The sequence below is a fragment of the Cetorhinus maximus genome, chromosome 5 (genome assembly GCF_964194155.1).
Source record: "Cetorhinus maximus chromosome 5, sCetMax3.hap1.1, whole genome shotgun sequence".
Taxonomy (NCBI): domain Eukaryota; kingdom Metazoa; phylum Chordata; class Chondrichthyes; order Lamniformes; family Cetorhinidae; genus Cetorhinus; species Cetorhinus maximus.
Genome location: NC_135883.1, coordinates 19,046,906 through 19,073,878, shown reverse-complemented (window position 1 = coordinate 19,073,878; position 26,973 = coordinate 19,046,906). Strand labels below are relative to the sequence as shown.

The window sequence follows — 26,973 nt, the reverse complement described above, 5'->3', positions numbered from 1 at the left end:
TCCACAAAAAACAGGACAAATAATAGCTGGCTTATTGCTGCCCAATCAGTTTACTCTCAATCATCAGCAAAGTTATGGAAAGTGTTATCAATAGTGCTATCAAGCAGCACTTATGCAGCAATAACCTGCTCACTGACGCTCAATTTGGGTTCACCAGGGCCAGTCAGCCCCTGACTTCATTACAGCCTTGGTCCAAATATGGACAAAAGAGCTGAACTCAAGAGGCGACATGAGGGTGACTGCCCTTGACATCAAGGCAGCATTTGACTGAGTGTGGCTTCAAGGAGCCCTAGCAAAATGGGAGTCAATGGGAATCGGGAGGGGGGGAACTTTCCAATGGTTAGAGGTCATTCCTAGCACGAAGGAAGAAGGCTGTGGTTGTTGAAGGTCAATCATCTCATTTCTGCAGGAGTTCCTCAGGATAGTGTCCTCAGCCCAACCATCTTCAGCTGCTTCATCAATGATCTTCCCTCCATCATAAGGTCAGGAGTGGAATGTTCGCTGATGATTGCAGAATGTTCACCATTGGCCACGACTCAGATACTGAAGCAGTCCGTATCCATTTGTAGCAAGACCTGGACAATATTCAGGTTTGGACCAGGACCAGCCATATTAAGTACTGTGGCTACAAGAACAGGTCAGAGGCTGAGAATTCTGCGGCAAGCAACCCGCCTTCTGACTCCCCAAAGCCTTACCATCTACAAGGCACAAATCAGGAGTGTGATGGAATACTCTCCACTTGCCTGGATGAGTGCGGCTCCAACAACGCTCCCACCATCCAGGTCAGAGCAGCCTGCCTGACTGGTGGTCCCCATCCACCACCTTAAAAAAACATTCACCCCCCTCCACCACCTACACACAGTGGCAGTAGATGCACTGCTGGAACTCACCAAGGCTCCTTCGACACCACCTTACAAACCTGTGACCTCTACCACCTAGGACAAGGGCTGCAGATGCATAAGAACGCCATCTGCAAGGTCCTCTCCAAGCCACACACCATCCTGACTTGGAACTTTATTGCTGTTCCTTCGCTGTCACTGGGTCAAAATCCTGGAACTCCCTTCCTAACAGCACTGCATGTACCTACGCCATTAGGACTGTAGCAGTTCAAGAAGGTGACTCACCACTACCACCTCAAAGGCAATTAGGGATGGGCAATAAATGCTGGCATAGCCAGCGATGCCCACATCCCATGAATGAATAATAGAAAAAAACTCTACAATTGAAAGTAACTACAGCAGAAAGAGCATTTGATATTATATTGGAAATGTGGCTCATCAGAATGCAGATGAATGCTCTGGAGACATGAGTTCAACTTCCAGCACAGCAGCAGAGTATCTAAATTCAAATTTAATCTCTTTAGCTTTTTTTTGAAATCCAAATTTAATGTCAGTAATGGTGATCAAGAAACTACTTGATTTACCATACAGACCTACCTGGTTCACTAATGTCCCTTAGGAAAGGAAATCTGCCATCCTTACCTGATCTGGCCTACATATGATTCCAGCTCAAACAACGATATGGCTGACTATTAACTGCCTTGTAAAATAGCCTAACTAGCCATTCAGAAGTGTTCAAGTAGGTAGTTCACCACCACCTTCTCGAGGGCAATTGGGGATTGACAATAAGTACTGGCCTGGTCAGTGACAAAGAGGAATGGAGGAGCAGTAATATTTTTGTACAGAGGAAGTACGTCCAGGAAGTTAGCACAACGGTTTAAACTCACTTGGGCCAGATAGCCTATATCCCACAAGGAGGTTCTGTAATGAATGATTTATTGGATACTGGAGAGGTTACAAAGGCTTGTTAGTGAGCAAATATGTGAATGAGCTAACGTTGCTACAGCTTAAATAATATTTATACTTGACAGTAGTTCAGCACTAATAATTTAATAAGGGTTAATGTGTCAGCATGGATGAAGGAGGGCTTGGTTCTGCTTATAACCTTCACTTTAAGGATGTTACAAATAAAATATCCCAAGCTGCAGTTTGTTTGAGCTTGCAGGAGCCTTTGACAAAAACCCACATGAAAGTATGTTTACTAAATAAATTACCATGTCGGGCTCAAGATTAGAAAACATCATGAATAAGAAACTCAAGACAGAATTTTACCCTTGTCGGGCGGGCTCGAGGGGGGCAGTCGGAGAGCCGGACTGCGATTTCACACTTGTGGGCCAATAAGGCCTGCCCAGCGTGAAACGCGAGTGGCAGCGCTCAGCACTGCCTGCGCAGATGGGAGAGGAGAGTGAGCGCGAACCTCGCACATACACCGAGTGCACGTTTGAACTTCTCCCTGAGGCCCGGAGCTGCTTCAGGGAGATGAACAGTTTAAAAAAAATAATTAATTAAAAATGTTATAAAACACGTCCCCTCACGTGACTCTGTCACATGAGCAGGGACATGTTATTAATTAAGTTTTAAAATTTTTATTTTATTTTTATTTGCTTTAAGAAATCTCACCCCGCCCGTGGATGAGGTTTCCTAGAAAGTGCAAAGGCTGCTTGGCCTTTTTGCCTGCCTGCCAACTGTAAGGTTAGAGCTCAAAATTTTGCCCTAGATAAAAATAGGAAACCAAAGAGTACTATCAAACCTGGGGGTAGGCATTTGGAGGGTTGGGATGGGGTGGGGTGGGAAAAAGCATTAAATTAACTACATGTCTCCTTCAAAATTTGCTCTTGTAATTACCTCTCTTTGTTGCCTGGATATTCAAATTCTGCAGTGTCAATGCTTTGGACCCTTGTTTTACATCTTCATAAATGAGCTGGATATAGTTTTGTAAGCATGTAAGCAGCTGATACTGAAATAGAAAGTCAGCAGGAATGGAGGATATACGTAACAAACCTCAAACCCTCTGCAAAATGTTATGTCGTAGTGCAGCCAATGGCAAATTATTCTTAAGATAAAAGCAAAATACTACGGATGCTGGAAATCTGAAAAATTAACCTTGTGGCTGACAAATGCACAGTATTACATATTGGAAGAAAAAATGCTGTCCCTGCCTCTACCATCTGTTCTTGGTCGCTTATGATGTGCAAGTCACCAGGTGAAGACCAAAGAATGTGTATCTGAGCTGGTGGACAGTGCACATGAGTCCTGTAACATTGCACCCTCAAAGTTAGTGACCTCCTCTGGGGACTCTTCATCCTCCTCCTGCAAGGCCCAGTGGAATATTAAAAGATGTAAATTTGAGCTGACAAGGTAAGGATATTGTAAGTGATTATGCATAATTATATTCACTGGCTGCTGACATTGTCGGCTTTAGTGAGTATTGGATGCCACGTAGCTGTGTGATATTTAATTCTGTCACTAGGTAGCTGGGAGACCTCCATCTCCAACAGTCAAGAGTGCTCAGACTCCTCTGATGTCTACCACATTCTCCTGTGCAACTGTCAGTTGTGAGATGACTCATCTGAGATCCAAAGTAAAACTGCAAACATTGCACCCATGTTTATCTGAGTGATCACAGCTCCAAAGTTGAGGTCAGAGCTTCAAACCTCAAGTTGTAGAAGTAACCTCTCGGTGCAAGTACTGTGAGCAAACTCTTGTACAAAATTGGCCAAGAAATCAGCTGAGAGGCTTCACTACTTATTGACATCTTTCCCTGTCATGTCTTCAGCTCCCTTAATGGCTGTGTGTTCTCGCCTTGTTTTCATTATCAAGTTCCAAGAAGTCTGGGAAACCTGCGCAGTTAAATTCCAAAAGTCATGTTAATATTTTTCTACTTGACCAATTAACATATTGAATTAACCACCCGACTCTCCGGAGGAGGTTTCTCATGCACAACCTGATGCCATACTGTTGCCTTTACCCTCCCAGCTGCTTCCAACCAACTTGCTTCTGCAAGTTAAAAATCACTCTCAGTGTCGAGACAACATGGAGAAGTAGTTAAATGTGCAAATAGATTGAGATGTGTAGCCATAATAGAAGCTATGCCGAGGCTTTTAAAGAACTAGTCAGATCTCTCTTGGAATATTATATGTAAATTTGATTGCTACATTTTAAATGGGGAATATATACAAATTAGAGACCTGCTACTAGAACTTTGGCAATATTGCTGTAGAACCAGCTAATAAAAGGTGTGCATGTGCAGCCCAGAGTAACTATACAACTTCATTTTACAGTCGCCCGTTCTACTGATGTGCCTCTCCATATTTACATGACTGAGATTATTGCCATGCGTGGGCAGAAACTTGTCTTGTATTCAGCATTATAGGGCAATATCTGATCACACTATTCCATCTGCAAGGATGGTGAGCCACTATGGATTGATTCTGGCAAAAACTGTTTTTGTAAATTGGGAGGAATGCTGAAGTCTTGATTTCATAACCATGGGGTGCATGGATTGATGATGTTGAATGAACAAGAATGAGTCTACTTCAAAGTAATTCATTAGATATGAAGTATTTTATGGTGCTCCTTGAGGCATGACAAGGTGCTATATACATTTTTGGATGCCTAGTCCATGTGCCAGACTTTGCTGCTAAAAAACAGGCCTCCCAATGCTGAAGCCCAACAGCCTACCAGTTGGTCTGACTTCTCAGCACTGGACCCAGCGCTCACACAAAAGTTGTTGGGTGGGAACTCTCAGGAGAACAGGTAAGCTAATTACTGAGATGTTAGATTCTTCCTGTTTCATCTCAGAAATTAAGCTGCTTTTCTTTCCTTTTTAGGACTCTGTATTCAGCAATATGCATTGAAGTGGCTTCGCGGGGATTTGTAGTTGCAGCTGTGGAACACAGGTGAGAAATAAAACTTGAAATCCCATTCAACAAAATCTTTTTGAGTGAATGACATTTGAATCATGCATTTTAACTGTAGACTTAGAAATATTGCTAGGAAACACAAGAAAGCATAGAATGTTCTGCTTGAGGAATTTTGTTCAGTTAACCTAGACAACTCGGCATGAATAGATTCAAGTCCCAGCAGTGATTAATGGTCCAACTTGCTTGCCAGCATATATAAATAGTTTGCCATATTTTGAAGCTGGAACATCATGAAATATAAAACAAAGTAGGTGTTGGGTTTGGAAGATGCTGTCAGATAGTACACACTGCTGCCATTGTGCACTGCTGGTGGAAGGAGTCAATGTTTAAGGTAATGGATGGGGTGCTGATCAAACGGGCTGCTTTGTCCTGGATGGCATCAAATGTTTTGAATGTTGTTGGAGCTGCACTCAGCCAGGGAAGTGGTGAGTATCCTTTCCACTCCCTCTTCCATCTCCTCTATCTCTCTCACCTCTCCAGTCACTCACTCCCTGCCTTTGAGAAAATTGTGCCTTTTTCCTTTACTTGCATTCTGATCCCACCTCTCCACTCCCTTTAGCATCTGTTCCTTCTTGCCCACTCTATAGGAGTCTGTTAGCTAATGCACAGCCAGACTTTACTCCTTGCCTTTGCATGCTTCCAGTGCTAAAGGCCAGGTTGCCACCTTTTATAAACTTTTCAACTTTTTCCTATTGCACCTGGTTTTGTTAGAACCCTATGACTCCGAAATAAGTATATCCACTGAGCCTAACTACTAGACTTTGATAAAAGCAAAAAACTGCGGATGCTGGAAATCCAGAACAAAAATAAAAATACCTGGAAAAACTCAGCAGGTCTGACAGCATCTGCGGAGAGGAACACAGTTAACGTTTCGACTCCGTATGACTCTTCAACAGAACTAAGTAAAAATAGAAAAGAGGTGAAATATCAGCTGGTTTAAGGGGGGGTGGGACAGGTAGAGCTGGATAGAGGGCCAGTGATAGATGGAGATAGCCAAAAGATGTCATAGACAAAAGGTCAAAGAGGTGTTGAAGGTGGTGATATTATCTAAGGAATGTGCTAATAGGTGACATTAAGGGTAGAAAGCAGGGTGAGAAAGGTACAGATAGCCCTAGTGGGGGTGGGGTGGGGGTGGGGGGAAGGGATCGAAATAGGCTAAAAGGTAGAGATAAAACAATGGATGGAAATACATTTAAAAGTAATGGAAATAGGTGGGAAAAGAAAAATCTATATAAATTATTGGAAAAAAGGGGGATCGGAAAGGGTGTGGGGATGGAGGAGAGCGTTCATGATCTAAAATTGTTGAACTCAACATTCAGTCCGGAAGGCTGTAAAGTGCCTAGTCGGAAGATGAGGTGCTGTTCCTCCAGTTTGCGTTGAGCTTCACTGGAACAATGCAGCAGGCCAAGGATGGACATGTGGCATGACAGCAGGGTTGAGCGTTGAAATGGCAAGCGACAGGGAGGTCTGGGTCATGCTTGTGGATAGACCGAAGGTGTTCCGCAAAGCGGTCACCCAGTCTGCATTTGGTCTCTCCAATGTAGAGGAAACCGCATTGGGAGCAGTGAATGCAGTAGACTAAATTGAGGGAAGTGCAAGTGAAATGCTGCTTCACTTGAAAGGAGTGTTTGGGCCCTTGGACGGTGAGGAGATATCAAAGGATAGAACCCTGTGGTATGGAGTAGGTGATCAAGCAGGCACTGGAGGAGAAGCCATTTAAGGAGGTCTAATGTCTGTGATGCAACAATTATGAGTGGAAACAGGAGAAGTACTATGGAGGTAAACTATAAGGAGGACGATGGACTGAATGTTTGCAAGGAGTGGTCAAGGATGCTGAAAGACAGTCAGCCACAATCACCCAGGATGTTGCTTGTTATTTTGACCTATGCAACCTCAGCACTGTAGTAGCATGAAAACCAGATTTGAGGGTTAAATACTTTCAAAGAGAAAGCTGTGCAAGAGAATTTTTCAGCAAATACCTGAGAATATTACAAAATAACATTGTCCTGTATATGTGGGAGGTGGAGGGATATTGCATGTGTATATGCAGATATGGGTTCGTTTTTGCTCTATAAGGGGAGAAATCTGGAGTATAAATTACGAATATTTACCAAAGGAGACTGTTACATTTTAATGCTGGTACTGCCAATAACTTTTCAAAAATTAATCAATACACACGTAGGCGCAGAGGTGACTGAACATTGCAGCTTACGTTTTATTTTACTTCAACCGAACTAACAAGATGGATTCTGCAATCCCACAATGCACTGGCTCACAAAGTACTGCAAGCTAACCAAGACAATATAGTACATAACATATTCTTCCCCCTTATTGGAAATGCCAATTCAACAAGACATTTTCTGAACTAGGGAAAGAGGGTAGACTGCCTCTATTCCCAGCTGAACCCTGGGGATTATCCTGCCGCCCCAAAAAAACACATGGGTTCATCGTAACTATAACTCAGACGTTCAGGAGGTCTTCTCTCCCAGCGTGGTTAGAGTGGACTTCTGGTGAATTTACAGTGTAATGTTCATTGAAGACTGATGACAACTTAGGACTTGTAGCAGAATCTGAAGTTGCGTCTAATGCAGGTGAAGGTGAGAAGACTTCAACTTCAGTCAAGCTAGACTGAGGAGGTAAGACTGGAGTCGGCATTCCTTGACTTGGAGATGACTCACTCGAAGTAGTGAGATCAGGCTCTTCCATAAGAGGTATATCCTTTGAGGTGTTGTGATGATTTTCGTTACTTCTCAAAAAATTCTCAAATTCCTGCGAGACAAACTGAGGTACATTGTCGGTCACAAGTTGTTCTGGCAACCTGTAACAACTGAACATTTCTCTTAGTCTTTGAATTGTACTCTCAGCTGTAATAGAGGACATCACTGAAACTCCTGACCATTTGGAATGAGCATCCACAACCACCATGAACATTGTTCCTTCAAATGGTCCAGAAAAATTGACGTGGATGCAATGCCAAGGGTTTTCCGGCCAATCCCATGGATGGATGGGGAGCCAGTTGAGACATGTTTCTCACTCTGCAATGAAGGACAGGATCTTGCCTTGGCTTCAATGTCTTGGTCCAGGCCAGGCCACCAAAAGTAGCCCCTTACAATCTCTTTCTTGTGAACTATTCCACAGTGTCCAGAATGGAGTTGATCCAACACAGGTTTCCTCAATGTTGGTGGAATAATAACTCGCATACCCCAAAGCAAACATCCTGAAGTGACTGATAACTCCATCCTCCTGGAAACATAAGGAAGAAGGTCAGGTGAGACGCAGAAGTTTGGGAAGAGTTGCCATGCATCACGAGGTCTGTGACTTTGGACAAGGTTGGGTCCGCTCGAGTGGCCTTCTTGATTTGGGCTGAGGTGATAGGTGTATTCTCCATGTGTGCAAAGTAGAAGATGTCTTTCTGAGCAGCGTCCACATGGCTGACTGGTAGTGGCAACCTTGAAAGGCCACACGCACTGACATACAAGGTAGATTTTCGATATTTGATGTCACATGTATGAGCACCAGCATCAATGCCCAATGCTGCATCCTGCTTGCAGCTAAAGAAGGGATGCCTGTGTGTGGACCAAATATTGAGGTGGATGGTTGATGATCAGTCAGCAGCGTAAATTTCCATTCAAACAGGCACTGGTGAAATTTCCGGATTCTGAAAATGATTCCCAGTGCTTTGCATTCGATTTCACTGTATTGGCTCTCTGCTTTGCTTACAGTCTGTGAAGTGAATGCTATGGGCCTCTCCACATCTGAGGGCATTATGTGTAAAACAAAGGCCCTAACTCCATAAGGCAATTCATTCCATGCAAGTTATAGAGGTAAGGAGGAGTCAAAGTGCATCAGTACCTCAGAATCTGTCAGTGCTGCTTTAGCCTTCTTAAACTCAGCATTATGGGCTTCTGTCCATTTCCAGGCTTTGTTCTGACACAGAAGCTCATGGAGAGGTTTCAGCAGGGTTGCCAGCTATGGAATAAATCTCCCATAATAATTCAATAGCTCTAAGAACAAGTGAAGCTGGCTGGTACTCTGGGGAGCTGGAGCATTCGCAATAGCCTTGACCTCAGAGGGTGCTTTTTGAAACCCAGCAGCATCAATGACGTGCCCCAAATATTCCACAGAGGGCTGCAAAAACTCATTTGTCTTTGCAAACCTGTAGGCCATACCCCTCTAGCCTTTGTAGGGTGGCATCCAAGTTCTTGAGATGATCCTCATCAGTCCTGCCCATTACCAAGATGTCATAAAGGTAGCACTGAACTCCAGGCAAGCCACTCAGGACCTGGTCCATGGCCCTCTGAAACAAGGCTGGAGCTGATGTCATTGGAGAAGGCAAGCGGCAATATCGGTACAGTCCCTTGTGTGTTGTGATGGTGAGATATTCTCATGACTTCTCATTAACATGCATTTGTAAATAGGCCTGGTATAGATCTACTTTGCTAAATTTCTGTCCACCAGCCAGGCCAGCAAAAAAGCCATCAATATGGGGAAGTGGATAGTGTTCAGCACACAACACGGGGTTAACAGTAGCCTTGAAACCTCCACATATGCGTGTGGAGCTGTCTTTCTTGAGCACTGCAATGATGGGTGTTGCTCATTCACTATGGGAAACCGGTACCAAGACACCTATCTTGACTAGATGCTCTACTCAGCTTTGATTTTTAGTCGTATGGCATAAGGCACGGATCTGGCCTTCAGAAATATTGTTTGAGAGTCAGCTTTGATATTCAATTTTATAGTAATTCCCTTCATGCTTCCCAAATCTCCTTTGAAAACAATAACGTTTTTTTTTATATAACAGCTGTCTGACCAGTTTCTTCTTTTGCAATGCTGTGTACTTCTGCCCGGTTTAACCGGACCTTCTCAAGGTTGCTTAGCAGTCTGTCCATTTAGTTCCACTTTAACTTCCATTCTGCCCATCATAGGTACAGATTCCCCTGTATATGTTTCCAAAATGATTTTTTCAGGCGTCAAGGGAAGATGTTGAAGCTTCTCCTTTTACACAGCACCTGATAATAAATCATTAATTTTCATCTGGACATCTGACAGTTGTTGACCAATGAATTGGGCCAACTTGGCCGTACAGATTGATTTACATTCATTTCGTTTCTGCAGCTATTGAGCAATGCTGTCACCTGGCTGCACAGTTTGTGTGGCGTGTTGGAGATTCTTCCTAGAGTAGATAGCCACAACATCAACGACCTTCCAAGATTGCGCTAATCCTCCAGGGCTTGCAGGAACTACCTCAATTGCTGGAAGGGAATTTGCGTTCAAATATAATTGCAACACGTATACATGAAGTAATCATGACTAAATGACACTGGCTTTGTCTCTTCCTCCCTAAACAAAGAAGGTTTCCCAAAACTTGAAACTGAACCATTTTCAACAAGAACACCTGTTTGTAGTCAGCTCTTTTAAAATAATAAATTGTCAATTGTCAGCTGATTGAAAGAGAACCATAAAGTCTCAAATTATAGATTCTGTAATCTTCATTTCTAATATTCATAGACTAAGTCTGGCCAGACATTACTGTTGAGAGGTGCATTCCCAACGTGTAAATGACTAACCTCTGTGGATTATTTGCAAAGTGGGCTCAAGGTTCATTTTTAACAAAAAACAAGCAAGTAAAAAGTAAGTAATTCTGAGGTTCACGCCTCTCAGCAGGAATATTTTGCTAATGCTGATGTATTCTGTTGTTAAGGGAACAGACCAAATTTCACGGGTCACTGCTAAACTAATTAGAAAAGGGCATTAAATTTCAACAGTGCTTAAGCTAGTTGTCTTGTATACACTGTCAGTTCTGGAATAATGGATAGCAAGTCAATTTGGCAACAGTAGATCTGCAAAGTCATCAATTTGAAACTGGTGGAATTGAACACTACATTTAAAACTATGTCTATCCTCTGGCTGGAATATATAGCACTTTGCAGTAAGTGCTACTTTTCTATGTCTGTTTCTTTGTTTTCTAAGCCCAAAGGCACTGAACGTCTCTGTATGATACTTGGCATTAATCATTTAATTATTTTATTTTACAGTTTGTGTAAAATTGTGGCCAAGTGTAGTACTCATCTCTATCGCCGATACCCATCAATTTTCAAAGGATCAAGCAGGCAGATATTTTGATATAAAACCCCTTGTTAGTAACTAGTTTCTTGACTAATGTATTCAACATTTAACTATTTATTGCACGAAGCATCTTGTTGGAAAGCAAGCCAATAATTGGACATGAACTGTGTCACTCATGAGTTGTTGAAACTTCTGCCAAGTGGATTGAAGCTCTGCCCCAGAGCTTCTACAGAGCACTAGTTGTTTCTCATCTAACAATGGATTATGCCTCAGGCACATTTAAGTCTTCTCAGTTTTTGCTGCGTGCAGTGAAATAGTGCAACACACTAATCGGAAGATCAGCATATGATGGCATTTTGAAAGCACGATGTGAATGTGTGCTCTTTGGTGGTTACTGCTGGATTTTTTCTTTTTTAAAACTTAAGCTGATTAGATTAAAAGTGCTTTCTTTATTAAGATGCTTTGTATACAAAACAAAACTGATCTCCAATTAACATTTAAAGGTTTTCACCACAGCTAACTGGTAAAAGCAAAAGTGTGATAATAGATTATTATGGAAGTTCACAGAGCATTAAGGCAATATTTTGTGCTTCCAACAATAAAGGAATACTATTATAAACTCCTTCTCTGGATCGTGTAAATGTCACTTCAAGAGATTTTGTTCACCAATAAATTGTCATCTTCAAATATAATTAATGCCAATTGAAAAATACATATTCTAATTTGATAGTGAAACTCATAATCTATGTATCAGATTCACAAGTGAGTTGTCCAAGGGCTCCTCACTGGGGAAAATATAAAGGGTACGGTTTAACCCTGTATATTATCCATGCTAAATATTTGTTACTTGTGCACTTGCAGCCATTCTAAAGGAATTTGAAAGTGTGTGGAGACATAGTACATTACAAATTGGAGTTTCAAACCTAGTTTTCATATTAGCTTTTACTGTAAATGGTTCCCTTTTCTAACTGGGACTCCTGATAAATGGATTGTGTGTATTTCATTTTTTTAATATATATTCATATATTTTTTTTGAAGAAAATTTCTGTTCTCTCGTCAAGTGCATAGCACCAGAACAGGCCATTCAGCCCCAGCTGATGTTCCACATGAGCTTCCTCCCAATTTACGTCATCCAACTGTATCAGTATATCCTTCTATTCCTTTCTCCCTCATGTGATTATCTAGTCACTCCTTAAAGGCATCTATGTTATATGCCTCAACCATTCCTTGTGTTAGTGTGTTCCTCCACATTATTACCGTTCTTTGAATGAAGAAGTTTCTCCTGAATTCTCTATTATGTTTGTTAGAACTCTCTATTGGGTTTATTAATTATATTTTATTTCTGATCTTTTTTTAGACTCCCAAGCAAGTGGAAACATTTCCTCTGTTTACCCTATTTAAACCCTTTTATCTGAACACTGTCCTCAAGTCACCCCTCAGCCTTATCTTTTCTAGAGAAAAGAGCCCCAGTATGCTCAGTCTTTCCTGATAGATTCAATACAAGATTAACATAACTTATCTGCTTTTCAGTTCTGTCCCTCTAGGAATGAAGCCCAGTGCATTGTTTTATATGACCTGTGTCACCTTGTTTTTCTTGATTTGTGTACCTGTACTGTTAGATCCCTTTTGCTCCTCCTAATCTATGTTGAAATTATTTCGCCAATTACATGCCCATTCTACAAGCTTTTAATGCCTTTCTGCATTTTGTTTCATTCTTCCTTTCTATTAACTACACCTCACAATTTAGTGTCATCTTCAAATTTTGAGATTGTACTTCCTATTCCAGGATCCAAATTATTCAAATAAATTATGAACATTAGTTGTCCATCATCGATCTGTATGGAACGTCATTTCCTACCTTTTGCCAGTTTGAGTAGCTACCCTTAACCCCTAATCTATTTTGTAGCCATTTTGCTATCTTTCTCTGACTCCGCATGTTTTGACCTTTGTCATGAGTCTATTATGCAATACCTTATCGTAGGTCTTTTGAAAATCCGAATATATTGTGTGGACTGATTACCCTTGTTTACTCGCACTATCACTTCAGAGAATTCAGTAAGGCTTGTAACATGACCTTCCCTTTTGAATCAGTGCTCACTATACTTGTTATATTTTTTGTTTCTGGTTTCTAGATGCTTTTCTATTACACCTTCAAGAAAAGATCTCATTATCTTTGCTATCACTGATGCTAAGCTAACTGGTCTACAGTTTCCAAGATTTGTTCTATCTGCCTTTCAAAATGTAGGAATATCATTAGAATAATATTATCTGTCAATCCTCTGGCACTTTACCCTTTTCTAATGAATTGTTGGATTTTTGTAATAATAACACTGCGATTTCTTCTCTAGCTTTTAATATGCATGGATACAATCCATCTGGACCAGTTTGGTTTTAATCTTTCTAAATTTAAATTAGTTTATCAAATCATCTTTCTCATTTCTTTTTGATCTCTTCTTCTAACGCCATCCCCACCTTTGATTCCATATTTAACAAATTAACTTCAAGATATTTGCCTCTTAGCTATCATTACCTGTGGGTTTATCTTGTACCTCTCTAAGTGGACCTATCACTATCCTGACTTCCCTTTTGTTAATGTTATCAGTAGAATGCTTTACTATTATTTTATTACTGGATAATTTAATTTCATTGTTCTTCTTTACTTTCCTAATTGTTTTTTCTGATTTCTTTCCTAACCTTGTGTCACCCTGTCCTTTATTGCCCATGTACTTGGTGTGTGTCTTTTGCCTTTAGTTTCAATTTTATCATTTATGTCTTTATTCATTATTATTGGTTAGTTTTTTTTTCTATTGAACTACATCTCTCCCAAATACACACTATCAATTTTAAATATTTCCCACTGCTGTTCTATCTCCATTTTTTCCCCAGTTTATCTTACCTAGTTCAATTCTCATCCCCTCAAAATTATTATTTTTTCCAATCAATAACTCTGGCCTTTGGCTAACTTATGCCTTTCTCAGTCATTATTTTAAACCTTATTATGTTGTATCACTTGCCTAGATGCTCCCTTACACTTACTTCTCTTATCAGCTCTGGTTTATTTTTCATTACTAGATCCAGCAGTCATACTTGCTGATTTGGCTTCCTACAAATGGGCTAGGAAAGGAGTCCTGAACAAACACCATTCCCTTTCCCTTTTCCGTATCTCTTGTCAGTTTATTTGAGGAGAGTTGAAATCTCTCATGGTTATTATTCCATGTATTTAACTTATTTTATAGGTTGGCCTACATATTTCTTTCTCCACTTCCATCCCATTATTAAGCAGTCTGTTGATTGCTCATATTAACTTGATGAAATGCTTTGTCTCAATCTGCATGAATTTTGTTTCTATCCAAATGTTGGTTATGTTCCTTTTTTCTATTGCCATTATGTTGTCTATAATTAGTACAGCTATCTTGCCCCTTCTTCCTTTCCTATTCTTTCTAGATATATGATGTCCTGCAATGTTTAACTGCCATTCTTCTTCTTTATGTAACCATGGTTTAGTTACCCTCTACACCTATGGCAGAATTTTTCGCTGAACGGGTGGGCACAAGCCCCGCCCGCTCGTGTAAAATGACGCGTGATGATGTCAGGCGAACGTCCTTACGTCATCGCACACTGGCACAATATTTTGGTCGGTGGGCGCACGCAGGGGTTGGCAGCACGCCCACCAACAAATAAAAGGCCTATTGAGGCCATTAAAATACCAATTGAATTAAATTTTTCGCTGCCCGTCCAACTTTACGGTTGGCAGGCAGGCAAAAAGGCCAAGCGGTCTTTGCAGTTTCATTACGGGCGGGATGAGGTTTCAACCTGTCATTTTTTTTTTAAATTTCTTCCTAATTTCTAACTTGACCTTGCTCGTGTGACTCGGTCACATGACAGGACATTTTTTTTTAAAATCCTTATTTTTAATTTTCAAAACTCCTCAACTCCCTGGGGCAGCTCTAAAAATGAGGGAGATTTTCCAGCGCACATGCACGAACTTTCACGCTCACCCTCCCCGCATGTTTCACGCTGGGCGGGCCTTAATCCACCAGTGTGAAATCGCGGTCCGGTCCCGATCACAGACCGCAATCGGCTTCCCGAATGCTCCTGCCAAGCCCGCCCGACAAGGGAAAAATCCTGGCCTTAGTTCCTCACTCTGAATTTTTGCCTCCATTTCCTGAGTTTTGTTTCAGATGCTGTGCACATTGTTGTACAGGATTCTTAAAATTAATTGCAGCCCTCACTTTATTTTCAATAGTAATTTTATTCTTATGTTCTGTAACTGTATCTATTCCCTGACTGTTTTCCCTTTCCTCTCATCTCCTAATTCTTTTTATCATTGGGTTTACGTTATTTCACTAGATTCTGCTGCCTGCTTCCCAACCCCACCCTGGACTTTACTGGTTTAAAGTCCCATCTACTGGCCCATCTACTTTTCTGCTAGGCCAGTTGTTCCTTTCTAGTTCAAATGGAGCCCTTCCCACTGGCACCATTTGTTCCTGACCCTGTACTGGTACCATTGTCTCATGAATTTGACCTCCTCTTTCACACACCAATCTATCAGCAATGCATGCAACTTCCTGTTCTATTTATCCCTATGTCAATTAGCATATGGCTCAGGTAACAATCCCAAGATTACCCACCCACGAGGTCCTTTTTTAAATCTAGTGCCCAACTTCCAATACTTCCTTAACAGGACCTTGTCCCTTTTCTTTCCTATGTCATTGGTTCCAACATGGGCCATGACAACTCCACTTGCTGCAAGATGCACTTTATTCTTGTACCAAATAGACAACAAACTTTCCTAGACTCTTAGCCACAACTGCAGAAGATGTTATCTCTCTCCCTAATTATATCAAATCCCCAATGATTACAACCATTCTTTTGTTTCTTTTGTGCTCCGTCTTTCTTTGGACTGGCTCCTGCTCTATGGTATGGTTAGCTTGCTCCTTTGCCCCACGCCTGCAGCCTTATCCTGCGTTGTACTCGTTGGATAGGACCCATGCCTGCAGGACCTCCTCCTCCATCGCCCCTTGGTTTCCCCCTATCCTACTCTCCCTTCCCGCACCTGTGCTTTCCTCTAAAGATTGATTGAACTCTGGGGAGAATTATCAAAAAATTCCCTGACTCCCAAATATGTTATAGTATCTCTCACTCACTGCAGCTTCCAAGCTGGAATCACTCCAGGCAGAATCCTGTGGATGTGGAAATCCAGGACACACTCTATTCAATTATCACAGTCCCAAAATATTGTCTTTGCTGCCACTTCAAATCATTATTTATTTATTTATTAATAGCTGTGATTCATAACCAGAATTGATAGAATAATTTGAGACCTAGTACTAATTAGCTGGTGCAATACTTTGATTTGTAATGAATTAGTAATTAGTGATTATGTATTCTCGTGGGCTGAATTTTTGCTTCCTTTCACCGTCCGTGATCAGTATGTTTGTGGAAAGGGGGTGTGTTTTCTTACCTTGGAGTTAGAATCCCAAATAAATAATTTGAGCAGCAAGCTTTTTGTCAGTTCAAAAATAAAGTAGGTTATTTATTATCACACACTTGGCCTGGCTTTTAAAATGTGACTCCTCATTCAACCATTTCACAGACACAAAGATTAGATACAGATGAAGGTAAAACATTATGGTTGCAACTTACAATTATCTCAGTTTCTTTCATGGCAGGCCTGCAGTTTCTTCGATGGAGCTAATGCTTTAAAGTTGAAGCAAAAGTCTGGTAAAACAAAGGATTCTCTGTAAGCTACGAAGTTTCCCATAATCGAATATCCAGGTGATTGGTTCTCAGGTGAACTTGAAGTTGGAATAGTTTGCGGGAGTCCTTCTCCCACTTTCAAGGCATTGCTGTTTATTACCTTGGCTGCCTGGATGACTTGCAGCTAGTTCGAAGGCTTTCGTTGGCATTCTCACTGTATCCGCAAGCAACTTCTGCTGGTTTAAAAACAAACAGATTTGTTTTCTCATCATTTGACCTTCCACAAATTCAAAGTACCTTTTTTTCAAAAAAAGGGTGATGTATTTGTTTATTCCAATCATCTTGTGTTGTTGTTCAACACCTTGCGTGTTTGAGACAGCCAACGTCTACTGTGTTTGAATGACCCATTCAATTTTGAAATTGCCCTTTTGAATTCATTTCAGGAAAGGTATCGATTCTACTTCTATCTGGGATGTCTCTTCTGTTCCCTCTTGAGATAGGGAAGTGGTTTCAATCCACAAAAGAAGCCAGATGGCCTTCGAGTGGCTATCTTTTGCAGCCCTTTGGTCAGTTTTAAAAATATGAAGCATTGGCTGAAAGTCCATAATACAATGGAACATGACTATTTATAGCAGATACTTCATGTAAATTAAATTCATTAAATGAATGTCCTCCATTTAATTTATTTTGGTCCATTAGATCTATTTAGTACATTTAGCTTCCTATGCATGTTTGTACCCTGAAAGATATAATGCTCCCAATAAATGAGATAGATGATAAATTAAACAATTAGCTCTGATTTTTGGCATTACTGCTACTTGCTGTGTGCCGACAATAATACCACATTTTAAGTTTTTCTCTTTGTTTGGAATGGTGAACAGGCCATGACAGAAAGTGACAGAGAGTACAAATCTAAGGGGAGAATTTTCTCCCTGTCGGGAGCGGGCACGGAGCCGATTGCCGTCCGTGATCGGCTGCGCGCCGCCATTTTACACGGGCGGGCCAATTAAGGTGATGCACACCCAGAAGCACTCAGCACTACCTGTTCGGACGGGGGCAGGAGGGAGAGTCGGGGCCTGCGCTCTTTCACGAATGCGCGCGAAAGAGCGCAGAAATCTCCCTGAAGCACGGAGCTACCTCAGGGAGATTAATTTCATTATCAAAAATTGAAAAAATAAAATTACTCAGACATGTCCCCTCATGTGGCATTGTCACATGAGCAGGGACATGTTTATGAATTTTCATAACACATTTAATTAATAAACATTTCATGAAACCTCATCCCGCCTGTGGATGAGGTTCCATGAAAAATGCGATGGCTACCTGGGCTCTTCACCTGCCAGCCATCTTCCACACTGGCACTGACCAGCTGAGGTTAATCCCGATGTGAGGGCTTGCTGATCCGAGCACATCCCCAGGAAGCCCTGATTGGTCTCCTGGAGGAGCTTCTCCACGAGAGTCGCCACTCACTCCATGGGGGATGCATGGCGTTCGGCCATGAGGCTCATTGCATCGGCGATGGTCCACCTAGACTCCTCCACCACGGACACCAAGCCACGCATAGCCTCATGTATCTCCCCAGATGCTCCCGCACATCCTGCCACATTTCCTGTGTTTGCTGCATTGCGGACGACTCCAGAGGCACATCATCAGGCACTGACTGAGCATGTGCCTGGTCCCCTGCAATCCTCTGACTGCTGGCGCCATCGGCACTCTCTGTCTCTGCCAGCTCCTCCAGCGACTGAGAAGTGCCCTCACCGCTGTGCCCCAGGATACTAGCCGATGTTCTAATTCCCACCGAGGTGCTAGCATCTGCGCTGGTGCCTGCCTGGCAGAGATGGTGTGACGCCGGTGAGTCCGAGACTTCAGGGCCCTCAGGTGTGAGAGGGGGCCCCTGCTGCTCCTCCTCCCAGTCCTGCTCCACTGATGCTGGAAGGAAGAACAAGGACATTGGATCAGTTAACATTGAGACAATGTCAATGTGCATCCCTGTTCCTTGGATCATTTTGCACTCATCCTTCCATAAGCAATGGTCAAGCCATGTTGCAAACTTCAATCACTGAACATTCAACACTGCCATGGCTGTTGTGAGAACAATGGTGACCTCAGTGCTGGGCAAACATACCTGCCCTTGGCACCCCAGCCTCACTGACACCGGTGGACCTGGGCGCATGGCGCCTCTCCAGATCTAGGGCCTCCTGCTCAAAGCAGCTGAGAATCGCCACCTGGGCCGGCTCTCCGCGAGTCCTCACCCACTCGGCGGCATTATGTGCATTCTTCTCCTGAAAAGGAGAGAAGAGCATTAATTAGTGCCACTTGTACCTGGATTCTCTTCGTGCACGGCCCACCCCAACCAGAGTGGGACATTGCAGGGCTCCAGTGTCTCCTCACCCGGCTGCTGCCGAACACTCACACAAAGGTGCTAGGCCTGTTTCCCCCCCACCACCTCCCCCTTGGCCAAATGCTGCCTACATCACATTAGGCACCAAACGGTCTGACCTTCCATAGCAAGGAGGCACAAGTATGTGGAGCACAGAGGACAGCAGATCGATCGGTGCCACACCACCTTGAAGCTCCCCTCCCAGCATGTCATCACCCTGACTTTGACATGTCCTGGAATTCCAGCACTGCACCTGGGTGCAGCTCCTCCAGGTTGCCTCCAAAACAGTAATGTGGGTGTCGCTGTGCCATGTGCTGCGGGTACAGAACCCATCTTATCACCGCCCTCTCAGGGTGACCTCAGCATGGGCAATATCTGCTGTCCCACCCAGCGAAGGACACATGCCATCAATGATTCAATGCAGTCACTGCACTCAGACTTGGGGGTTGAGTGGCCAGGGGGGAAAGCCTACCTGCTGGGTTAAGTGACCAATGCCAACATGGTACTCACCCTTCCTGGATGTAACAAGTCTTTGAAGTGCTTGCAACACTGGATCCAGGTGCGTCGCACCACATCGCGGGAGCTCACGATCTCCGCCGCCTCCTCCCAAGCAGGTTTGGTCATGTGGGGGGGGGCCTCCTCCTCCCGTCCTAGGGTACGAGGACCTCCTGCCGTGCTTCCACCTCCTCGAGGAAGGGAGCAAGACAATAATTGGAAAAACGAGGGGCACAGTGCCCCCCTGCCCTACCCTCCTGCCTGGCCTGCTCACCAGCAGTGCTCTGGGGAGCCCTTCCACTGGCCATGATTTGCAGCCTTTGAAAGGCTGCAGGAGCTTTTTAAAACAGGCCGGCAGGTCGCCATTGGACCCAGCGGTCATTGCAGTCCCGCCACCGCCAGCCCACTCCCGCTGTCCTCGGGAGCTGTGTTTCATGCTGGGCCGGCTTTAATTGCCCCCCCCCCCCCCCCCCGCGTAAAATGGCGGCGCAGACCCAATCGCGGGCGACAATTGGGTTCACCCGCGCCCGCTCCCGCACAGCCTGCCTGACAGACAGTAAATTTTGCCCATGGTTGCTAAATTTGCTGACGACTCAAAGAAAATTAGGAAAGTAAGCTGTGAAGAGGACATAAGGAGGCTACAAAATGATATAGATAGGTTAAGCGAGTGAGCAAAGATCTGGCAAATGGAGTATAATGTGGGCAAATATGAAATTGTCTATTTTGACAGGAAGAGTGAAAAAGAAGCTTACTATATAAATGGTGAGAGATTGCAGAGCTCTGAGCTTCAGAGGGATTTGGATGTCCTAGTGCACGAATCACAAAAGGCTAGTATGCAGGTACAGCAAGTAATTAGGAAAGCTAACAGAATGTTATCGTTAATTGCAAGGGAATTGAATACGAAAGTAGGGAGGTTATGCTTCAGTTATACAGGGCATTGGTGAGACCTCATTTGGCATAATGCGTACAATATTGGTCTCATTTAAGAAAGGATGTAAATGCATTAGAAACAGTTCAGAGAAAATTTTCCAGACGAATACTAGGAATGGACGAGTTGCCTTATGAAGAAAGACTGGACAGGTTAGGCTTGTATCCACTGGAGTTTAGAAGAGTAAGAGGCGACTTGATCGAAACCTTTAAGATCCTAAGGGGTCTTGACAGGGTGGATGTGGAGATAATGTTTCCTCTTTTGGGAGAATCTAAAACAGGGGGTCACTGTTTAAAAATAAGGGGTCGCTCATTTAAAACAGATCAGGAGAAATTATTTTGTGGTCGTGAGTCTTTGGAACCCTCTGCTCCCACTGCCTTTTGAGGAAGAATCTTTGAATATTTTTAAGACAGAGTTAGATAGATTCTAGATTAACAAGGGGGTGAAAGTTTATCGGGGAGAGAATCTGAAATTGATTTTATTAAATGGCGGAGCAGGCTCAAGGGGCCAAGTGGCCTACTCCTGCTTTTAATTCATATGTTTGTTTGTATGTATATATGTATGTTTGGTGTCAGCTGCTCTCACTTGCGTTACTGCTGTAAATATTAATTTTTATGGTTATGTTGCAGATGTAAATAGAGTTTTTCTGGATTTTCCCTGACCCTTCTGCTGATGTTACTGTGAGCAAAAGGGAGAATCTCCCAGAATATTCAGTCAGTAGATTTTAATGTTGCAGTAGTTGAGACAAACCAGATGGACTGTGATGGTATTTTGTGCTCCTGTGCTGCTATATTCCTCCCTGTATGTTCCCTAAGAGGCCTGATATTACATATTTAATTAGCCTTGACTATGGCCCAGAAATTGCTGGAGCAGTAAATCTTGTGGCGAGCAACCTGATCTTGACTTTTTCACCTCACCCTTCAGATAACATATTTCTGTCACAAATTGCGAACTGATAATGGCACATTGATGTTAACGTCACATCTGAAATCTCATTAACATTGTAGCTTATCTCCTTAGCCAATAAATTTTAAAAAGAAATGAACAAACAGTGGAGAAGAAAATAGGGTGAATTAGAGTCTGATCAGATACAGAAAGAGAAATTAAGAGGAAAAAACAAAGGAAAAGTAAGAAAAAAATTAACCCAATTGTATTTGGGAATCGTTGTAATGACCCTTAAGAGGTTTATGATGAGAATAATGAGCAGCTGGCAAGACATATGCGTCCGAATTCCGGGCTCTATGAACTGTTATGACGCAGCAGATGATGTGTGCCAGGCAGATCAAATCCCCAAGGGAAACTTGGTCACGCTATCACAATGGTTTTGCAATTTGTATTTATTACGAGAAGATGCGTACGCTGAATTCAGAAGTAATGGGTCCACTAAGATTTTTAGAGATTTTAAAATTTAAATTAAAATATTTATTAACAAAATGGTAACTTTGAGGGTAAACTAGCAAGTAATATAAAAAAGGACAGTAAGAGCTTTTTTAAATATATAAAAAAGAGAGAGGCCAAAATGAACAAAGGCCCCTTAGAGAATGAGGCTGGGGAAATAATAATGGGGAACCAGGAAATGGCAGAGGAGTTGAATAAATACTTTGCATCAGTCTTCACAGTAGAAGACACTAATAGCATTCCAAAAATACTAAATAATCCAAGGGGCAAAAGGTGGAGAGGAAATGAATACAATAACTTTCAGTAGAGAAAAGGTACCAAGGAAAGTAATGGGCTAACGTCCGATAAGTACCCTGGACCTGATGGGTTGCATCCTAGGATATTAAAGGAAGAAGCTACAGAGATAGTGGATGCACTGGTAACAATCTTCCAAGAATCATTAGATTCTGCGAAAATCCCAGAGGATTGGAAAACTGCCAATGTAACACCCTTATTCAAAAAGGGACAGAGACAACAAACAGGTAACTATAGGCCAGTTAGCTTAACATTTGTCTTTGGGAAAATGTTAGAGTCTATTATAAAGGATGTAATAGCAGAGCATTTAGAAATACAAAATATAATCGAGCAGAGTCAGCATGGCTTCATGAAGGGGAAATCATGCCTGACAAATTTATTAGAATTCTTTGAGGAGGTAACAAGCAGGATAGATAAAGGGGAACCAGTAGATGTAATATATTTGGATTTCCAAAAGATGTTCAATAAGGTACCGCACATAAGACGACTTAACCATGAGGGTAGTATATTTGAATGGATAGAAGATTGGCTAACTAATAGAGTTGGGATAAGGGGGTCATTTTCAGGATGGCAACATGTAACTAGTGGAGTGCCACAGGGATCAGTGCTGGGGCCACAATTATTTACAATATGTATTAATGACTTGGATGAGGGAAGTGAATGTACTATTGCCAAGTTTGTGGATGACACAAAAAATAGGTGGGAAGGCAAGTGGTGAGGATGACACAGAGTCTACAGAGTGATATAGACAGGTTAAGTGAGTGGGCAAAAACTTGGCAGATGGAATATAATGTGGGAAAATGTGATGTTATGCACTTTGGTGGGAAGAATAGTGGAGCTGAATATTATTTAAATAGAGAAAGACTTCAGAAAGCTGTAGCAAAGAGGGATTTGTGGGTCCTTGTGCATGAATCACAAAAAACTAGCATACAAGTTGAGCAGGTAATTGGTAAGGCAAATGGAATGTTGGCCTTTATTTCAAAGGGAATGGAGTATAAAAATAAGGAAGTCTTGCTAAAACCATACAAGGCACAAGTTAGACCACACCTAGAATACAGTTTTGGTCCCCTTATCTAAGGAAAGATGTACTGGCATTGGAGGCAGTCCAGAGAAGGTTCACTAGGTTAATCCCGGGTATGAAGGGATTTTCTTTCGAGGAGAGGTTGAGTAGGTTTGGCCTGTATTCATTGGAGTTGAGAAGAATGAGAGGTGACCTTATTGAAACATATAAGATTCTTAGGGAGCTTGACAGGGTAAATGCTGAGAGGCTGTTTTCCCTTGTGGGAGAGTCTATGACCAGAGCGCATAATCTCAGATTAAGGGGTCGCCCATTTAAGACAGAGATGAGGAGGAATTTCTTCCCAGAGTGTAGTGCAATTCTTTACCACAGAGGGCAGTAGAGGCTGGGTCATTAAGTATATTCAAGGCTGAGAAGAACAGATTTTTAATCAGTAAGGGAATCAAGGTTATGGGGAAAAGGCAGGAAAGTGGAGTTGAGGATTATCAGATCAGCCATGATCTCATTGAATGGCAGAGCAGACTTGATGGGCCGAATGCTTCTGCTCCCATGTCTATGGTCTTAAATAAAAGATTTCAAGCATATACATAAGACAACGATTACTTAATACTATAACAACTCCTAAAATTCCTAATTAACGTGACTCCCAGTTTCACACCTTTAAGGCAATAGTCCAAAATAGATTTTAGATTTAAGAACAAACCTGGCAAGTTAACACAGTACCCACTCAACAGTGGAATTCCAAATGGCTTTCTCCAACTTTAGTTACTAGACATAACAGACTTATGCACAAATGGCTGGAGGCTTCTTTAAGGCTGTCTTACACACTCCTGTTAGAGCTTACATGGCCCTCACAACCTCGCCTTTCATGCTCTTTATATATGTTTCTCTCTCCTTAATATGTAAATTCCATTGTTCCATATGTCTTTGGAACTGTATATTCCCCATGATATAAAAAACATTCATGTTGCCAATATTGTCAGTAACCTTTGGGAAAAATAAACACACTGCTTCTCTGGCTAGTTGTAAACAGACTAACATCCCTTTGAAATCCGAAAAATCCCTTCACTTATCTGAAAATGCAAATTCTCTTCACACCTTACATGCTCAGCCAGCAGCCATGTTTACTCATTAGCATTTCAAGCACATTTCTACACCTAGTTCCTTTTGATAATTTCAAGCTTGCAGTCTACCTGACTCCAAGAGCAGAATTTTGCCTTTGGCGGGCGGGCTCAGCGGGGGCAGGGGGAGGGCAGTCAGGAAGCCGACCCCCACCCACGACTGGCACCGGACCGCGATTTCATGCAGGTGGGCCAATTAAAATCTGCCCAGCGTGAAACGCGATCAGCGCTGAGCGCTGCCTGTGTGGGCGGGGGGGGGAGGGCGAGCACAAACTTCACATGAGTAGGGACATGTTATTAATTCAAAATTCAATTGTAAAACTTTTATTTTTATTTGCTTTTGGAAACCTCATCCCGCCCATGGATGAAGCTTCCAAAAAATGCAACGGCCACTTGGCCTTTTCACCTAACCGCCAAAGGGTGCCTTAAATCTCCCAATGGGTCCGGGGACCATATCCAAAGAGTGCCTTACCTGCCCAAATGTGTACCCTGACTATTCAAATGAATCCACCAAATTCAGACCTGCTGACACCTGGTATAATCTGCATACTTCGGGTTTCACACTCCTGGCCATTTCAATGGAGGCAGCTGATGATTTAAATGGGTAGCTGCTTCCGTAAAGCTATGCATGCGCAAGCCCCAGCCTGACTCCAGTCCTGTCCCCGCGAAAATGGGAAATGCCACATTTGGGCGCAGCATTTAGAATTTCCAGTCATTTCTGGGATTTTCGCCATGACGGGGAGCCTGTTCATCATGGTGAAAATCTGGGCCGTTCTTATTCATATACTGGGCCGTAAATTCGAGCTCCCTCATGTTGTATTGGGGTGTACCCCAAAGGTGCGCTGGGGAATCCCTTTTGGAAGTTCCTAGGTAAGTGTTTGCAGGGCAATCGTGCAAATGTGCAAACTTCCTCCGGGCATTTGCCCTACATTGGGAACCATCTGAAAATGCAATTTAAATCACACACTTTGGATGGTTCTGACTGTGTTAAATCAATAGTTACCCAGAAAAAGTTAGAAGAATTAAAACCTCTTACTTCTGGGTAGCTATTGGACAGACCCAGACCAACCCCGCCCCCCACACCCCCTGACCCACCAGGTGACTCCCCACACCCGCTGACTACACCCACCCATGAGCCCACCCCAGCGGAGACACACCTGACCCCCCCGACCGACCACCACCCCCACCCCACCACTCCCCTCCACCCCCCCTTACCCGGTTTACGGCAGCTAGTGCCCTAAATAAAGGCAGCTTGCCCTCCTTCACTTTGGCGGAGCTGTACTTCGACACTGGGCCTCGAGGATGTGCTGCACTGCCTGGATCTCACCCGGCCTGAGTCGGAAGGTCAGGCGTGATAGGATCGGAAGAACAATCATGTAATTAATTGGGCACGGACAATCCGATGCCAATTGCCACTCCGAGGAAGGTACGGCCCACTGTATCCCAAAATTATTTTCTGAATGAAATCTAAGTGTCAAAACTGATTTGCATCTTGAAAATATTGCATTCTAACATTAACAGGAATATGGATGACAATATTAACACAAAAATACTGCAAATAAAAGGTTTGTAAAATCTCTAGGACTAATTTTCTACCTGGGGGAGTGAGACTCCAGTTACATTGTTCGCTTTCTGGGCTGTAAGGTTGTGTTTCATGTCAGGCCTATAAATCATTAACAAGGTATTTATGACATGCTTACCAGCCCTTAATGGCTGCCATGAGACTAATTTGGATTAACTTGTCCAAAGTGACTCTTAGCTGCCACTGGCTTGCTTCTTTTATTTTTCCTCTCCTAGCTGGACAACTCTTAATCCCAGAACTGACTTTCATGATGAGGAACAAATTAGAGATTCTTCCCTCTAGCCAAACTATAGGTGATTTTTCCAGTTTCGTTTTAATTCCTCATGAACTCTGTCTCTTCAATCTGAGTGCAAGCTTCCATCGCATTTTGCGTAGTGACTGACAAGGCCAGCATTTTCTCTGTTTAAGGTTCAGAACTAGCTGTGTCATCTTTCTCTCTCTCCATCTATCTCTCTCTCTCTCTATCTCTCTCTCTCATTCTCGCAAAGTGATCATGTCTGTGAGGTTCAGTGATATTTAGGAAAACCTGCAACCCAATCCTATAATGGCTTCCCATTAACTTTGCTGCTCAAATCCTATCTCCATGGCAATGTGAATCAATGGGCCTTGCATTCACCATTATATAATTATTAATAAAACCTGACATTCCTAACTGGGACTTGGAGTCTAAGTCTATCAGCCTTCAGCACAGCCGCCCTGGTCATTTTTACAGATGTGAATGCCTCACTCCTTCTCCCCAGTAAGACAACCTGGACGCACCCCCTTAACCTTTAACAACCAAGTCACACAGGCTTTTTGTCAGCAGAATTCAGAGCAGGTCACGTGACCCCTTAACTCCACCATTTTAGCCTAAGTTAATGATACTGTACCAAAACATAACAATCTTATAAACTTAACATTGCTGTAAAGTGTTACAAATATGAACCGCCCACCTGAGACAGCGGTCATTAGTAAAAGAGACTAGTGTTAGTTTAATAGGCTGTTTAAAAAACAGAATGGAAACTGATGTCTCTGAGGAATCTTCTACAATGTTTTAAATTGTTAAAGAATTGAGTTTTTGCTCCATGCCGTTCTAATAAATTAGTACATGTGCGCAATCTTGCATTATATTAACAGTACATAAAGGTCATTCACCGATATGATTAAATGTTTTTAATGTCCCAATATCAAAGGATTTCAGTCAGCATGTGTGTATGTACGAGATTGTTACTGAGTGCACTACTGTTTTG

General features: G+C 42.6%; 1 protein-coding gene across 3 annotated transcripts in view; it reads left to right on the top strand.

The window, feature by feature from the left end:
- Window positions 1-26,973, top strand: part of pla2g7 (phospholipase A2, group VII (platelet-activating factor acetylhydrolase, plasma)) — a 112,233-nt gene that overhangs the window by 49,790 nt on the left and 35,470 nt on the right. For all 3 annotated transcript variants that reach the window (XM_078541567.1, XM_078541564.1, XM_078541565.1), the window contains exon 5: window positions 4,670-4,738. In XM_078541567.1, coding sequence (XP_078397693.1) covers window positions 4,670-4,738 — 69 coding nt within the window. The remainder of the gene's footprint in view (window positions 1-4,669; window positions 4,739-26,973) is intronic.